Raw genomic sequence first — 18945 nt, 5'->3', positions numbered from 1 at the left:
TGAAGATCTATAATCCACATCACCCTCAACTCTGTCCTGTGTAGATCTATAATCTACATCACCCTCAACTCTGTCCTGTGGAGATCTATAATCTACATCACCCTCAACTCTGTCCTGTGAAGATCTATAATCCCCATCACCCTCAACTCTGTCCTGTGTAGATCTATAATCTACATCACCCTCAACTCTGTCCTGTGGAGATCTATAATCTACATCACCCTCAACTCTGTCCTGTGAAGATCTATAATCCCCATCACCCTCAACTCTGTCCTGTGTAGATCTATAATCCACATCGCCCTCAACTCTGTCCTGTGAAGATCTATAATCTACATCACCCTCAACTCTGTCCTGTGAAGATCTATAATCTACATCACCCTCAACTCTGTCCTGTGAAGATCTATAATCCCCATCACCCTCAACTCTGTCCTGTGAAGATCTATAATCTACATCACCCTCAACTCTGTCCTGTGAAGATCTATAATCTACATCACCCTCAACTCTGTCCTGTGAAGATCTATAATCCCCATCACCCTCAACTCTGTCCTGTGAAGATCTATAATCTACATCACCCTCAACTCTGTCCTGTGAAGATCTATAATCTACATCACCCTCAACTCTGTCCTGTGAAGATCTATAATCTACATCACCCTCAGTTCTCTTCTGTCTGGTGCCTCTGTCTGGTGCCTCTGTCTGGTGCCTCTGCATTATACCTCCCTACTGTTTTGTCCTTCAAAACAACCCTCAGGCTGTTTCATTTCAGAGAGAAGGTAACAACCCTCAACACTGCTGCCGCTCACACCACAGACAGTTACAACCCAGCACCACGGTAACAACCTCTCACACCACAGTGTCACAGAGTGTTCGGCCATTCCGATTAATCGGTCAACCTCTAGTTGTAACTGTCTGTGGTGTGAGCGGCTGTTACCGTGGTGCTGGGTTGTAACTGTCTGTGGTGTGAGCGGCTGTTACCGTGGTGCTGGGTTGTAAGTGTCTGTGGTGTGAGTGGTTGTTACCATGGTGCTGAGTTGTAACACTCTGTGGTGTGAGCGGTTGTTTTCATAACAATCGGTAATCGGCATTTTTGGACACCGACCATGGTCCATTACATTGCACTCCACGAGGAGACTGCATGGCCAGTGATGCCAATTTAGCAATTTTGTTGTTAGATTTAGCAACTTTTCAGACTACCTGGCAACTTTGTTTTCAAACAGCACCTAGCAACAAATGTAGCTACTTTGAAACATTTTATTTGAACTTTTAGCAACTTTTGAAAAGTGACTCAAATGCTAAAATGCAGGCATTTTCCCTCTATATGACACAAAAACGATTTTCTCTGTCACACACTCAGTCACAACACACGTGCCTGGCTGCGAAAGTGCATTGTGAGTGACGTCAGTAGCAGGCGCTCAGCTCGTCCACAGCCTGCAGCAATTTCAGCAAATTGCAAATCATTGTTGGCTGACTGCAGCAGCAGTAGTACGGGTTCGACAAGCCAAACCCAATGAATATAGTTGGTCACGCATGTTTGATCTTGAACAGAACTTACAACATCAGTCAACACATCTCAATCAAAATTGTACAGCCAGAAGAACAGAAAAGAGTGGGAGTCTGTACCTGAACAAATGTGAAATCATATTTTTCGCTGTATTGGCCAGTCAATTTGAGTAACGTTATTGTGTATTCTACGTAATAACGCAGTTTTATGTTATCACACAATGACATCACAATGTCATTTAGCAACTTTTAGCGGTACTGGATGCCGTGCCTGGACTGGGCACCGGCGCAGAGGAGGGCTCCGGCCATGGAGCTGGGTTGGACGCCGTGCCTGGACTGGGCACTGGCGCATAGGAAGGCTCCGGCCTTGGAGCGGGACTGGACGCCGTGCCTGGACTGGGCACCGGCGCAGAGGAAGGCTACTGCAATGGAGCGGGACTGGACGCCATGCCTGGACTGGGCACCGGCGCAGAGGAAGGCTCCTGCCATGGAGCGGGACTGTACACCGTGCCTGGACTGGGCACCGGCGCAGAGGAAGGCTCCGGCCTTGGAGCGGGACTGGACGCCGTGCCTGGACACCGGCGCAGAGGAAGGCTCCTGCCAATGAGCGCAACTGGACACCGTGCCTGGACTGGACACCGTGCCTGGACTGGGCACCGGCGCAGAGGAAGGCTCCAGCCTTGGAGCGGGACTGGACGCCATGCCTGGACTGGGCACCGGGGCAGAGGGAGGCTCCGGCCTTGGAGCGGGGCTGGACGCCGTGCCTGGACTGTGCACCGGCGCAGAGGGAGGCTCCTGCCAGGGAGCGGGACTGGACACTGTGTCTGGACTGGGCATCGGAGCAAGTTGCACAGGACTGATGACACGCTCCTCAGGTCGAGTGCGTGGAGCCGGCACAGGATGTTCCGGGCTGGAGAGGCACACTGGAGGCCTAGAGTGTGGAGCTGGCACAGGTGGCACCGGACTGGTGACACACACTTCAGGGCGAGTGCGGGGAACTGGCACAGGACGTACCGGGCTGGGGAGGTGCACTGGAGGCCTAGTGCGTGGAGCCGGTACAGGTGGCACTGGACTGTTGACAGGCTCTTCAGGTCGAATGTTAAGCAGAACACACTTGACCAACATATCTGCCCTCTCTCTCTCCCCCAACTTCTTCATTGTCTCCCTGACGGTCTCTGGCTCTTCAGCACGCCTGCGCTGCAGCATACTCCTCGCCAAAGTCATTCTCCGATATCCCTCCTCACACTGCTCCATCGACTCCCAGGCGGGCTCTGGCTCTCTCCTTTGCTCAGCCGACCACCCCTCGTGCCCCCCCCCCAAAACAATCTTGGGGTTTCTGTGGCCGCGGTCCCCGGTGTCGTCGCTGTCCTTCCTGAGTTCTCTGCGACTCCCGCCAAGGAAGGGTCTCGTGTCCTCCCATGATCTCTTCCCAGGTCCAACTCACTTTTCCCTCCATTGCACGCTGCTTGGTCCTTGTGTGGTGGGATATTCTGTCACGGTTGTTGGGATAGATGGACCAAGGCGCAGCGTGATTCGAGTTCCACATCTTTTATTAGTGAAACTTAAACAAAACAATAAACAAACAATGACTGTGAAGTAACAGAGCGCACATCAGCACTCAACAAAACAATATCCCACAACCCTGGTGGGAACAATGGAGAATTTAAGTATGATCCACAATTAGAGACAACGAACATCAGCTGCCTCTAATTGGGAACCATACCAAGAGCACCAACATAGAAATGAAAAGACTAGAACACCCCCTAGTCACGCCCTGACCTACAACACCATAGAGAACCAAGGGCTCTCTATGGTCAGGGCGTGACAGATAGTTTCCTAATTTGACCATATTAATGACCTAAGGCTTGTATTTCTGTGTGTTATTATGTTATAATTAAGTTTATGATTTGATATTTGATAAAGCAGCCTGACTGAGCGGTGGTAGGCAGCAGCAGCAGGCTCATAAGCATTCATTCAAACAGCACTTTCGTGCCTTTGCCAGCAGCTCTTCGCTGTGCTTCAAGCATTGAGCTGTTTATAACTTCAAGCCTATCAACTCCCGAGATTAGGCTGGTGTAACCGATGTGAAATGGCTAGCTAGTTAGTGGGGTGCGAGCTAATAGTGTTTCAGGCGGCGTTCGGCGGTCTAAGTCGCCGACCTTCTAGCCATCGCTGATCCTCTTTTCATTTTCCTTTGGTTTTGTCTTGTCTTCCATCACACCTGGTTCCAATCCCATCAATTACATGTTGTGTATTTAACCCTCTGTTCCCCCTCATGTCCTTGTCGGTGATTGTTTATTGTAAGTGCTTGTGCACGTCTGTCCTGGTGTGCGTCGGGTTATGTACCCATTATTTGATTGTTCTGTTTTCCGGTGTTTTTTTTTATTAAACTGTGTCGTTTGGAAACACAGTTTTGCTCTCCTGTGTCTCACTTCTCTGCCTTACAGAATCACCGACCCGACTATGGAGTCAGCAGGAGCAGGTACCGGACTGGGGAGGCGCACTGGAGGCCTGGTGCATGGACCTGGCGCAGGTTTCACCGGACTGATGACACACACTTCAGGGTGAGTGCGGGGAACTGGCACAGGACGTACCGGACTGGGTAGGCGCGGAGGTGGAGGAGGGATGGAGGAGCGTGTCCTGGAGCACGCTGCAATGCTCCACCATCTTGGCACCGCCATGGACCGCGTTGTCCAGACTATGGACCGCTGGGAGAGACAGGGAGTTCTTCCAGCGCCTCCACCCTCACAACCGGGGTCTCCTCTGAGCACCCCTCTTCCTCCTGGTTCCAGTGGGATTCGTCTCTCCCTGCCCCAGGAATACGACAGAAAGGCTGCGAACTGCCAGGGGTTCCTTCTTCAACTGGACCTATACCTGGCCACCGTCCACCCGGCTCCAGCGGGCCGTGAGAGGGTGTCCGCCCTCGTCTCATGCCTCACCGGGAAAACCCTGGAGTGGGCCAATGTCGTGTGGAGAGAGGGAGATGCGGCGTTGGACCAGTTTGAGGAGTTCACCCGCCGTTTTCGGGCAGTCTTCGACCACCCGCCCGAGCGGATGGAGCGACAGGGCCCTGATCGATCATTACCGCTGCAGTCTGCATGAGGACGTCCGTTGGGAGTTGGCCTGCAGAGACACCACCCTCACGTTCGACCAGCTGGTGGACTTGTCATCCAGCTGGACAACCTGCTGGCTACCTGCGGACGTTCTGATCGGGGTCTGGAGGTTCCATCCTCCCGCACCCCCTCTCCGATACCCATGGAGCTGGGAGGGGCGGTGCGCAGGGAGACCGGAGGGGGTTCCAGCTCGTGCACCATCTGTGGCCGCAGAGGTCACACTGCCGGTCGGTGCCGGGTTGGTTCCTCTGGGGATCGAGGCAGTAGGCAGGGCACTCTGGCGTCACCCCAGGTGAGCCGGCACCATTCTCACCCAGAGCCCTCTGTTGCACATATGTTTGTGTTTGTCACTTTCCCTGAGTTTTCCCCCGCATTCCCAGCATAAGGCGCTCGTCGATTCAGGCGCGGCTGTGAATTTTATTGATAGACTGTTAGCCTATAGTTTAAGGGTCCCCATTGTTCCCGTGGCTGTGCCTTTCCCCGTTCACGTCTTAGATAGTCGACCATTAGGGTCAGGGTTGATTAGGGAGGTCATCGCTCCTTTGGGCATGGTGACGCAGGGGGGCCACAAGGAGAGAATTAGTCCCTTCCTTATTAACTCTCCTGCATTTCCCGAGGTGCTGGCCCTACCCTGGTTAGCTTGGTGCAGGCCCTACCCTGGTTAGTCATACTATGGTGGAGAGTCCAGACCAGGTCTCCACCGTGCGCATTCCCCCTGAATATGCCGATTTGGCTCTCTCCTTCTCTAAAAAGAAGGCGACTCAATTACATTTGAACATTAAACATTTAAGTCATTTAGCAGACGCTCTTATCCAGAGTGACTTACAAATTGGTGCATTCACCTTATGATATCCAGTGGAACAACCACTTTACAATAGTGCATCTAAATCTTTTAGGGGGGGGGGGGGGGTTAGAAGGATTACTTTATCCTATCCTAGGTATTCCTTAAAGAGGTGGGTTTTCAGGTGTGTCCGGAAGGTGGTGATTGACTCCGCTGTCCTGGCGTCGTGAGGGAGCTTGTTCCACCATAGGGGTGCCAGAGCAGCGAACAGTTTTGACTGGGCTGAGCGGGAACTGTGCTTCCGCAGAGGTAGGGGGGCCAGCAGGCCAGAGGTGGATGAACGCAGTGCCCTCGTTTGGGTGTAGGGCCTGATCAGAGCCTGAAGGTACGGAGGTGCTGTTCCCCTCACAGCTCCGTAGGCAAGCACCATGGTCTTGTAGCGGATGCGAGCTTCAACTGGAAGCCAGTGGAGAGAGCGGAGGAGCGGGGTGACGGGACAATTGTGCGATAAATCTCCTGGTAGACGCTGCACTTCCCAGGAGTCACGTGTATCCCCTCTCATAGGCGGAGATGGAGGCTATGGAAACATATGTCTCCGAATTCCTGCGTCAGGGGTACATTCGGTCCTCCACTTCACCCGCGTCCTCGAGTTTCTTTTTTGTGAAGAAGAAGGAGGGAGGTCTGCGCCCGTGTATTGACTATCGGGGTCTGAATCAGATCACTGTGAGGTATAGTTACCCGCTACCGCTCATAGCCACAGCGATTGAGTCAATGCACGGGGCGCGCTTCTTCACCAAACTAGATCTCAGGAGCGCTTACAACCTGGTGCGTATCCGGGAGGGAGACGAGTGGAAGACAGCTTTCAGTTCCACCTCAGGGCATTATGAGTACCTCGTCATGCCGCACAGGTTGATGAATGCGCCATCAGTCTTCCAAGCCTTTGTAGACGAGATTTTCAGAGACCTGCACGGGCAGGGTGTGGTGGTGTACATTGATGACATTTTGATATACTCCGCTACACGCGCCGAGCATGTGTCCCTGGTGCGCAGGGTGCTTGGTCGCGTGTTGGAGCATGGCCTGTACGTCAAGGCTGAGAAGTGCCTGTTCTTCCAACAGTCCGTCTCCTTCCTAGGGTATCGCATTTCCACCTCAGGGGAGGTGCAGCGGTTCTTAGGGTTTGCCAACTACTACCGGAGGTTTATCCAGGGTATTGGTCAGGTAGCGGCTCCCATTACCTCACTGCTGAAGGGGGGACCGGTACGCTTGCAGTGGTCAGCTGAGGCGGACAGGGCCTTTAGTGACCGAGGGCTCTGTTTACCTCGGCTCCCGTGCTGGCCCATCCGGATCCATCTTTGGCGTTCATAGTGGAGGTGGATGCGTCCAAGACTGGGATAGGAGCTGTGCTCTCTCAGTGCTCGGGTACGCCACCGAAGCTCCGCCCCTGTGCCTTCTTCTCGAAGAAGCTCAGCCCGGCGGAGCGAAACTATGATGTGGGGGACCGGGAGCTGTTGGCTGTCGTCAAGGCCTTGAAGGCGTGGAGACATTGGCTTGAGGGGGCTAGACACCCTTTTCTCATCTGGACTGACCACCACAATCTGGAGTACTGCTCACACCACAGACAGTTACAACTCAGCACCACGGTAACAACTGCTCACACCACAGACAGTTACAACCCAGTACTAACGTTGAAAATAATGACCAGTTCGATTCCTAGCAGATGCTCATGTCCCCTGAAATTAAATTACAATCAGAAAGTGTTATCATCATAGCCTGTGTCACTAAGGGTGGAAGGTCTTACATCTATTATCATGAACATATTGGCATATGTCTTGGTCCTTATGGCATCTTGACAAACAATGATGTGGACCAATTTTTTATATATATATACTGCTCAAAAAATAAAGGGAACACTTAAACAACACAATGTAACTCCAAGTCAATCACACTTCTGTGAAATCAAACTGTCCACTTAGGAAGCAACACTGATTGTCAATAAATTTCACATGCTGTTGTGCAAATGGAATAGACAACAGGTGGAAATTATCGGCAATTAGCAAGACACCCCCAATAAAGGAGTGGTTCTGCAGGTGGTAACCACAGACCACTTCTCAGTTCCTATGCTTCCTGACTGATGTTTTGGTCACTTTTGAATGCTGGCGGTGCTTTCACTCTAGTGGTAGCATGAGACGGAGTCTACAACCCACACAAGTGGCTCAGGTAGTGCAGCTCATCCAGGATGGCACATCAATGCGAGCTGTGGCAAGAAGGTTTGCTGTGTCTATCAGCGTAGTGTCCAGAGCATGGAGGCGCTACCAGGAGACAGGCCAGTACATCAGGAGACGTGGAGGAGGCCGTAGGAGGGCAACAACCCAGCAGCAGGACCGCTACCTCCGCCTTTGTGCAAGGAGGAGCAGGAGGAGCACTGCCAGAGCCCTGCAAAATGACCTCCAGCAGGCCACAAATGTGCATGTGTCTGCTCAAACGGTCAGAAACAGACTCCACGAGGGTAGTATGAGGGCCCGACGTCCACAGGTGGGGGTTGTGCTTACAGCCCAACACCGTGCAGGACGTTTGGCATTTGCCAGAGAACACCAAGATTGGCAAATTCACCACTTGCGCCCTGTACTCTTCACAGATGAAAGCAGGTTCACACTGAGCACATGTGACAGACGTGACAGTCTGGAGACGCCGTGGAGAACGTTCTGCTGCCTGCAACATCCTCCAGCATGACCGGTTTGGCGGTGGGTCAGTCATGGTGTGGTGTGGCATTTCTTTGGGGGGCCGCACAGCCCTCCATATACTCGCCAGAGGTAGCCTGACTGCCATTAGGTACCGAGATGAGATCCTCAGACCCCTTGTGAGACCATATGCTGGTGCGGTTGGCCCTGGGTTCCTCCTAATGCAAGACAATGCTAGACCTCATGTGGCTGGAGTGTGTCAGCAGTTCCTGCAAGAGGAAGGCATTGATGCTATGGACTGGCCCGCCCGTTCCCCAGACCTGAATCCAATTGAGCACATCTGCTACATCATGTCTCGCTCCATCCACCAACGCCACGTTGCACCACAGACTGTTCAGGAGTTGGCGGATGCTTTAGTCCAGGTCTGGGAGGAGATCCCTCAGGAGACCATCCGCCACCTCATCAGGAGCATGCCCAGGCGTTGTAGGGAGGTCCTACAGGCACGTGGAGGCCACAAACACTACTGAGCCTCATTTTGACTTGTCTTAAGGGTATTACATCAAAGTTGGATCAGCCTGTAGTGTGGTTTTCCACTTTAATTTTCAGTGTGACTCCAAATCCAGACCTCCATGGGTTGATAAATTGGATTTCCATTTATTATTTGTGTGTGATTTTGTTGTCAGCACATTCAACTATGTAAAGAAAAAAGTATTTAATAAGATTATTTCATTCATTCAGATCTAGGATGTGTTATTTTAGTGTTCCCTTTATTTTTTTGAGCAGTGTATATGATTGCATTGTTGATTGCATTGTCATGAGCAAAAATGAAACATTTTGACAGCAGTGTTGTCGTGCAATTTATCAGCTGAAATCACTTGAATAGTATCACCTATCTCACTCAGTATACTGTAACTGTCCTCAAAATGGAGGCACAGGAAAATGGTTTATCTGTGATTATATTAAACCTACATACTGAGATGTCATGCGTTCTATGGAAATGATGAACAACGAGGAAGGAGTCGAACTGACCCTTCACGGAGTTTCATTATTTTCCAGAGAACGCATAGAGCCCCGAGTTGATTATCCCTTTTACACCATGGCTATAATTGAACACATTTGCCGCTAGAAATGTGTTCATTTGCCCTTAGAAATGTGTTCAACATCCACTGTCTGAAGTAGCTAACGTAAACTCACCCCATTCCATACAAATGTGCGCAACCGCGACATTCAAACGAGGCTACAAAGAAAACTAATGGGACTGTAGCGACTGTGTTGACTTCAAAATCTGGGGTGTGAACTACGTTTCTATTCAAGCGTTGATCGACATGGTAATGGCTCTATAGTATTGGAGAAAAGTTGAAAAAAACGGACCCTCCGTTACATCGTGACGTGACCCTCCGTTACATTATGCCGTAACGTACAGCACGCATAAAGCAACTATTTCTGTCTTACAATCTCTCTCCACCAGGTGTAGCACTTCTCTCATCGTTTAAAAACAAGAAATGGACAGTGACGGGGGTAAGGGGGATACCTAGTCATTTTTTGCGTCATCACTATAAGCGATCATGACTTTCAAAGCCGCTGTTTACTTCTGAAGATCTCTTTAGCACCGCCCTAAAAACCCGATTCAAATTCGACACAAACCTTCAAATAGGTATGTAATGACACATTATATAAACTCTTTATAGTGTTTTATTTACATTTTAGAGGCGATAAGGTGATAAGTTGGACAGATCGAGTGAAAAAAAGCAGTTTTCCTACACATCTCCTCTCCTTCTCACTATCACGCATTAGTTTCGCTTCCCCACCCGCCTTTTTTAAAAAGACCCGAAGGAGCTCATTGCCTTCTTGAATTATGCAGAAACGGGCAGCGTGGAGGTCATGTCATTAATTTTGTTGGAAAGGCGAGAATTTGTGCTTTACAATGGTATTGACATTACAGTTGATCTGGAAGTATTACGTTTTTGGGGCGCTAAAATAAGGTCAATTGTACGGACCAAGGCCATGTACAAAAGTGAGTGAGTTTACGTTAGCAGATTTATGAGCTAGCTACAGTAGTTGCCGTGGTAACCCAACAAACAGACTTGCTAGTTTAGCTAATCAAACCATCAGTCCTAGCTTGCCATTATGAAAACCACATTCAATAATGTTTTCAATTAGACTTTTTCTTTCAAAGCAACTCAAACATAGAACATGTAAGAATGAATGATAGCCATTGAATTGTACCGTGCTCTAGAGAGCCCCTTCAAGCCAATCCGGAACAAATATTCAACAATGCCATGGTAGTCCTTATAAGTTGTCATGAGGACACAATGAAGGAACACTGTATCATAATTATAGAATGACACTTAAACACTAACACTTTATTTGAAGTGTTGTCTATTGCACATTATACCATGGCATTGTTGAATACTCATTTCTGATTGGCTTGAAAGGCATTCTAGAGCATGCATTATTTCCCTATAACGCACGTTGTTCATGGTTTGCACGTTTTATCATGATAATGTTTTCAATGTTCGTTTTAGGACTGATGCCCAGCTGAGCATTGTACTCAATGCAGTCTCAATAGGTGCTGGTGATGAAGTGCATTACTGTGGCTTGGAAACACGATGACATTTCAAAAGGAGGCAAATAATTAGTAGGACATGCTTGTGTCATCATTGTAATGTTGCCAGATTGACTTTAGATGCAGTATGACTTTAGCTAGCTCCCATAGAGTATATCAGATGACAATTAAGAGACCAGGAAACCAATCAGAGTCAAGGACTGGAACTGAGTGCCCTACTGTAAAGAAAGGATAATGGGGAACGACACATTTCACTGTAACATGATAGAAGTATTTATGAATCTATTTACAGCACTTATAGAGAATAATGTTACCATGCCTTATCACACTTACTTTAAATGATTTAGAAACCTGGGGGCCTATATGCATCTTTAATAGAGCTAGAATAGAACGTACTGTACTGTATGTACAGATAATGGGCATCCCAACACAATTATACTATTTAGTTTGTCCTAAACCATAATTAATAGTGTAAGTTGGATCGTCAGTAATCAGCCTACCTCAGGAGTAGCTGTAACTGTTCCAAAATTGAAATCTATAAAAATTCAAAATTATTGCAAAACATTTTTTTTTAAAGGGAACTGTCTATAGTAAGTATAAATTCAATAATTTGCTAATGAGAAGACCTTTGGTACAGATCTGCTATCTTAATATTTGATCACTCTGTTGTCGCAGAGAATTTTCCAGTGCAGCAGGGATATATGCACATTGTAGTGATTCAAGGTTTAAAAAGGCTTCTAAAGTTAGTAATTTCCACTTTAAAAAGGCAGACTTGATTTGCCCTAACAAAAAACTGGAAATAATAACTTGTTGTGTATTTGAGTTTTTAAAAAGCTTCTAAAGTTTGTCATTTCCACTTTGAAATATAAGACTTGAGTTGCTCAAAGGAAAATGTATCAACCCCTACAAAAAGGTCCATTAATTATAATCCACATAATAATTCACATTTCATGTTGCTGCAGGATTATTTTCCTGCTGTGAGAAAAAGGGTCAAATTAAGATAGCAGATCTGTATTTTAGAATTTTTGGTTCTTGCCATTCACTGCCCTAGGCTCCCTTAGTGAGATGGAAAAGGAGTGCTACCAGGCAACGTAATCACCGAGGGGGAGTGTTCCAGTGTTGCATTTCAACAGAGAGTGCTCTAACAATTTAAATGGGTATGAACAACATATAAAATTAAAGAATTTCAGTGGAATGCCCCCAGGGCACAAGAGAAGTGTGCAAACAGAAACCACCCGTTGGCCAAATCAAGTAAAGGTGGTACTGCTGCAGTGGTTCTGTCCACTCAACATTGACATCAGTAGACCTAGATAACCCATCATCAACGACTAGTAAAGGGGGAGGGGAGCTGTGAATGTGACAGTCTACCTGGGTTATTTGGTTAATGTAGTCCCTGAGCACCCAACTAATTGCAGTTACATCAATGAGCTGTGGTAGCAGAGGAGGCTGGTGGGGGAAGCTATAGGAGGACAGGCTCATTGTAATGGTTGGAATGGAATCAATGCAATGGAGTCAAAAAAGTTGTTTCCATGTGTTTGATGTATTTGGTACCATTCCATTTATTCCATTCCAGCCATTACAATGAGCCTGTCCTCCTATAGCTCCTCCCACCAGCCTCCTCTGTGTGGTAGCTACTCCTCTGACTCGCTAACCGTGATTGGACAGGCATGGAAAGCAATCATCAACATGCACGAGCGCGGGCCTGGCTGAACAAACAGGGACAGGCGTGGGCTAATGCGCTCATCAAACAGCAGGCTTTCATCTGTGCATTGAGCATTGAGTATTAGGGGGTTGAGAGGCACCTCTCTACATAGTAATGGGGGGGAGCACCGGATACACACAAGTCTGAAGAAGATGCTTCTGAGTAACAGGCACATGAGGCACTAAAGCCATGCTGGAAAAAAGGTAACAAGGACACATCAACAACGTTACTTAAGGACAGATGGCCAGACAGAGGCGTGGAGCAGAGAGGACATGACCTGCATCCAGATCGCCTTGATGCTTGACAGCAACACTGGAGGGTCAATGCTTTCACATCCTGGAAAAGCCTCAAAAGTCTGCATGTTTTTGTATTGACAGTATCTACAGATGTAGGATCTTAATTTGATCACTCTTTTGTTGCTGAGAATTATCCTGCACACTGGAAATACTAACCGGTTCTGTATTTGACTTTTTAAAAAGCTTCTAAAGTTTGTAATTTCCACTTTGAAATATAAGACTTGAGTTGCCCAACGGAAAATGTATCAACCCCTACAAAAATGTCCATTAATTATAATCCACATAATAATTCACATGTTCTGTTGTTGCAGGATTATTTTCCTGCTGTAGCAAACTGGCTCAAAGTAAGATGCTACATCTGTATTGACAGTGTCTATTTACAGTACCTTTTGTTAGAGGGCTTTAGGGGAATACATTTCTCACCAGTAAATATCCAGTACGGTTCCACAAGTACCATGGCATTTCCTGTCACATGGTTCATAGTGTTAGGGGGCTTCTTGTTGTTTGACAAAAACACACTAAGCCTATTGCTGCCCACCCAGTCAGACTCACATCATTAGGTAGGTAGGTATGTAGCTGGGTAGGTAGCTGGGTAGGTAGGTAGGTAGGTAGGTAGGTGTGTGTGTGTGTTAGTGAGTGAGAAAAGGAAAAAGACAATTAGAGAGTGAGTACTGTTTCTTGATCTGAGAGGATGAATCCCAGGTAAAATTGTACCCCACTCTATCCCCCTCTCTTCCCTTCCCTTCCTTGCTCTAACCACACACAGTGATGCCCACTAGCTAAATCTAGAACACTTGAATTTGGAATAAAACAGCGAAGAGCAGTGAGGGTTGAAGCCACATGTAGAATGAGCTCCGGGAAATCCCTAATCATAAAGTATTCAGACCTATGCAGAGGTTATCAGCTATTGCTTTGCTTTGATTAAACCTTTTATTAGTAGGCTCTATGTTATTGAACCGGTGTCATAGTATCGCTCTGTAAAAGGCAAGCTGTCGTATTGTGACAGATATGGCTGTAATAGCACAGATGTAATTCATCATATGTTGAGCTCTTCTACAACTCTCCGACCTGCTATTGCAAGATAAGGGCACTAGAACATGCATTAGATGGTTTCTAATAGGAGATGAATGGGAGTCTTACATTCTAACAGACACTCTTATCCAGAGCCACTTATAGTAGTGAGTGCATACTTTTTCGTACTGGTGGGAATCAAACCCACAAGCCTGATGTTGCAAGCACCATGCTCTACCAACTGAGCCACACGGGGTATAGATGTCAGAAGGTGGAAGCTGGATAAAGCTATATAACAGTGAGCAGTGTTCTCAGACAGCTGTTTTGTTGGTTCGATTATAGTACAGAGACACATTTGGAATTTGGATGGAGGACAAGTCAATACTTAACCTCCCCGCTGAGAGAGGATCAATAGTGAATTCATCTAGACTAATCTTAACTAAGCAAGTCAGCGCATGGATCGCAGCTTGATGTGTTTTCTGTCTTAGAATGAATCAACATGACAATACATCCAGCAAAATAATCCAATCAGATGAAAAAATGGATTTTGTAATTTGACTAGTTTAGGATATTTTGCAAGGCTTATCCCACAGCTTACTGAATGAACACCATGGTAATAAGAACATTTTGAGAAAATTCTGTGCAATGGTTTTGTTCTGTGCCTATTCCATTCAAAATGCGTTGTGAGGGACACAATCCTCACAATGGTGCAGTGAATCCACAGTGTTATATGTGTAAGCACAGATCTCTGAAGGAACATGGACTGATGGAGGTGATAATTTCACCCTTTACATTGATATGTACTCCTAGTCCATACAGAATACACAGAGGGTTTTATAGCATCAAACACCACTGACTGACTAAACAGCATGGGCTATTGGGCTATTCTCTGGATGCGGTAGGCAGTCAGCACCATGGGAGAAGGGCAAACAAGAGTGATGAGCACATGAAAGAGTTCAGCGATGCAGAGAGGCTACGGCTGGTCCACACACAGTCACAGTTAATGAGGGATCCATCACACAACGTCACATCAACCACTGTCCTCAAAAACACTACAGTCCTGGTCCTGTCAATACCACAGTCCTCACAAACACTACAGCCCTGGTCCTGTCAGTATCACTGTCCTCACAAACACTACAGTCCTGGTCCTGTCAATACCACAGTCCTCACAAACACTACAGCCCTGGTCCTGTCAGTATCACTGTCCTCACAAACACTACAGCCCTGGTCCTGTCAGTATCACTGTCCTCACAAACACTACAACCCTGGTCCTGTCAGTATCACTGTCCTCACAAACACTACAGTCCTGGTCCTGTCAGTATCACTGTCCTCACAAACACTACAGTCCTGGTCCTGTCAGTATCACTGTCCTCACAAACACTACAGCCCTGGTCCTGTCAGTTTTACTGTCCTCACAAACACCACAGTCCTGGTCCTGTCAGTATCACTGTCCTCAAAAACACCACAGCCTTGCCAGAAACTGCCTACCTGAACAGACCCATACCACTAAACCAACCCATACCACTAAACCAACCCATACCACCAAACCCAACCCATACCACTAAACCAACCCATACCACTAAACCAACACATACCACTAAACCAACACATACTACTAAACCAGCACATACCACTAAACCATCCCATACCACCAAACCCAACCCATACCACTAAACCAACCCATACCACTAAACCAACACATACCACTAAACCCAACCCATACTACTAAACCAGCACATACCACTAAACCAACCCATACCACTAAACCAACCCATACCACTAAACCCAACCCATACCACTAAACCAACCCATACCACTAAACCAACCCATACCACCAAACCCAACCCATACTACTAAACCAACCCATACCACTAAACCCAACCCATACCACTAAACCAACACATACTACTAAACCAACCCATACCACTAAACCAACACATACCACTAAACCAACCCATACCACTAAACCCAACCCATACCACTAAACCAACCCATACCACTAAACCAACCCATACCACTAAACCAACACATACCACTAAACCCAACCCATACCACTAAACCAACACATACCACTAAACCAACACATACCACTAAACCAACACATACCACTAAACCAACACATACTACTAAACCAACACATACCACTAAACCAACACATACCACTAAACCAACACATACTACTAAACCAGCACATACCACTAAACCAACCCATACCACTAAACCAACCCATACCACTAAACCAACACATACCACTAAACCAAGCCACTAAACCAACACATACTACTAAACCAGCACATACCACTAAATCAAGCCATACCACTATACCAACACATACTACTAAACCAACACATATCACTGAGTAGAATAAGTACCAAGAGGGACTTCAGTTACAGTACCAGAGTAAAGACAAGTCAGCCTGTGTTATTAGCCAACAACCTCTACTACATCTTAAGCCAAACCAACTCCTCCACTAACTGTGTGGACATGGACCAGACTCAGGAGACACCAGAGTGTGAAGAGTGTAAGAGCCCTTACCATGGCCTCCTCGGGTGAGGAAAGGCATCCTGTTGATGGCGATGGGCACTGTGCCATGCTTATTGTGGAAATGGTGGACATGGTGTGTGGTGCTTAGACTGGAAGACACGCGGGCCGTCCCTGCCTGGGTGGGGAGTGCAGCCAGCAGGGCCAATAACAAGACCAGCCTCCACCAACACCCCAGGCCTAGGCCTGTCCAGCCTGAACCCTGGCCCAGCCCAGGGCCCCCTGCTGGGTGTCTGCTCCCCACCACCATCACCTCCCGATGGGCACAGGAGCCCCCCAGGGCCTGCCTCAGTCCCACCCCACGAAGAAAGGACATCTCAGCGGGCCGGCAAGCCTGTCACCTCCATAATCCTGGGGACCGGGTAATGTTAAGTTGGAGGATAGGACCAGATCTCTCCTTAGTTATGGCTGGGGGAAAACAACTTCTGACCACGCAGGCTTTCCAGGAAGTGAAACAAAATCCAGTTATTGTCTCTTATGATGAAATCCCAGTGAGAATCCTATTTTTGTTTGTTCAAAACATGTTGAGATATCTAGAGATGTTTGTTGGACTGAGGACTAAATACCTTGGAGTGGTGTGCAATCATCCTGAGATAATGTCTTTAAAAAGTCAGCATCCAGGCACCAAAATGGATATCAAAAAGTATTTTGTTGACACAATGCTAAATCCACGAGTAATTTAGAACCATACATTTCAATTATGGGCTTCAGGTGCCGGTATCACTTGGAGGAGGCTCTTCTCTCTCACCCACAGGTAGGGCTGGAGGGCAGTGGAGAGACTACTACCCCCTAAGACGAAAGCCCCTACACTGCAGAGAAGCAGATAAGACACCTCCCCACGGGAAACAGGATGATTTCATTAAGAAGGAGAAAAAAAGATCCAAGCTGATGGAGGGACATGCAGAATCCAGCGCTATCGTTTCCCTCTAGCTGGAGGAGAGTGAGTGAGGGAGGAGGGATATCTGCAGCGGCGAGGTAAAAGAGAAAAAATCCTGAAGATAAATAAATAAATATTCCAGCGACTCCTCACACGCTCACACAGACACGCCAAACCCCTTTGAATGGTCACTTCTGTTTTGGTAACAGCCCAACTATAACCCACTAGATGAGGGATAGCAGTGAGTGCTCCAGAACCAGCATCCTTGCCCCTCTCACCCTCCTCCTACTGCCCAGTCTCACGCAGTGAAGACTACTGCTGCATTCCCTTCCCTCACTACTGCTGCATTCCCTTCCCTCTCCTGCTTCTTTCTCCAAATCTATTTGCGTCCTGACGATGTTTAACCGGACAATTCCATGCGTCTGGATGTGGATGATGGCAGTAAATTCCCTCCTGCGGAGACAGTGTGGATGACTGAGAAGACGTTGACTCTGGCTGCTGTCACTGTGAAATTCATGCTAATTAAAACTGGAGCAGCGGCTTGAGCATCGACTCCCTGAATCCTGGTTGGCTGAAATCCCAGGACAGCCTGGACTCCATACACACATCAAAAATATCAGTCACTGGTCACTACGGTCTCACGGACGAGGAAGCACAGCACAGCACTCTTCTGAAGCATAGTCAGAGACTGATAGAGCGAGGCACAGCGTGTGCCGGTGTGTGTGCAAGAGAGAGAGAGAGAGAGAGAGAGAGAGAGAGAGAGAGAGAGAGAGAGAGAGAGAGAGAGAGGGAGAGAGAAGCAGAGAGAGCAGCAGAGAAAGAGATAGAAGCAGAAAGAGCAGCAGAGAGAGAGAGAGAGAGAGAGAGAGACAAAGAGGGGTGGGCGAGGGAGAGAGAGAGAAAGAGAGAGCAGCAGCAAGAGAGAGAGAGAGAGAGAGAGAGAGAGAGAAGGTGACAGAGAGAGGGAGAGAGAGAGAAAGAAAGAGCCAAAGAGGGGTGGGTCAGGGAGAGAGAGAGAAAGAAAGGGAGACAAAGAGGGTTGGGTGAGGGAGAGAGAGAGAGAGAGAGCAGCAGCAGTAAGAGAGAGAGGGAGAGAGAGAGAGCAGCAGCAGCAAGAGAGAGAGGGAGAGAGAGGGAGAGAGAGAGAGCAGCAGCAGCAAGAGAGAGAGGGAGAGAGAGGGCGACAGAGAGAGAGGGAGAGAGAGAAAGAGAGAGCAGCAGAGAGAGAAAGAAAGAAAGAGAGAGAGAGAGAGAGAGACAGACAGACAGACAGAGGGGGTGGGTGAGGGAGAGCAGGCATCAACAATGCAAAGAAACACAGAGGCCAGAAAATGGGTTGTGTGAGAATAAATACACATCCCAGGTTACTGATTCACAGCCAATGTACAGTACAGACAGGAACCCAGCAATAGAAAAACAGGATGATGCTGCAGAGGAAGAAACCGATTCAGCTCAACTGTCAAAACTGCTACATCAGGAGAACAGAGGTGCCTGTCTCTGTGGTGGTGTACCTGGGAAAAAGAGGCTTTGGAATGATACCACAGGGAGAGCAGCGAGCTAAAGATAGCTAGCAATACATTCAGGCACAGATCTGCTATCTTTGATCACTCTGTTGTCTCAGAGAATTTTCCTGCGCAGCAGGAAATGCAAATTGTGGTGTATTCAAGGTTTAAAAGGCTTTTAAAGTTTGTAATTTCCACTTCAAATTTCTGACTTGATTTGTCCTAATTTCATGTTGCTGCAATATTATTTTCCTGCTGTGAGAAACAAATTAAGATCTGCATCAGATGCAGACAATAACCCCCATTACCAAGAAAACTATGGTTGGTCCCTGATTCTACTGAATTATTTAGTTCCAGTCAAAATTCTGTGACAAGCGTAGCCCT

General features: G+C 47.6%; 1 protein-coding gene across 7 annotated transcripts in view; it reads right to left on the bottom strand.

Annotated features, from left to right (window-relative positions):
• Positions 1 to 18945, bottom strand: part of nrxn2a (neurexin 2a) — a 353006-nt gene that overhangs the window by 99698 nt on the left and 234363 nt on the right. Inside the window, exon 1 of one of the 7 annotated variants that reach the window (XM_029770027.1) lies at positions 16177 to 17687. The exons of the other annotated variants lie outside the window; for them this stretch is intronic. Within the exon in view, the coding sequence (XP_029625887.1) occupies positions 16177 to 16498 (322 nt within the window). The 5' untranslated portion in view covers positions 16499 to 17687. Of the gene's footprint in view, positions 1 to 16176; positions 17688 to 18945 lie in introns of those variants that run through there. 7 annotated transcript variants of the gene reach the window in all.

The sequence above is a fragment of the Salmo trutta genome, chromosome 12 (genome assembly GCF_901001165.1).
Source record: "Salmo trutta chromosome 12, fSalTru1.1, whole genome shotgun sequence".
NCBI classification, from domain to species: Eukaryota; Metazoa; Chordata; class Actinopteri; order Salmoniformes; family Salmonidae; genus Salmo; species Salmo trutta.
Note: the sequence above shows the minus strand (reverse complement) of the source record. Positions and strands in the feature narration are given on the sequence as shown.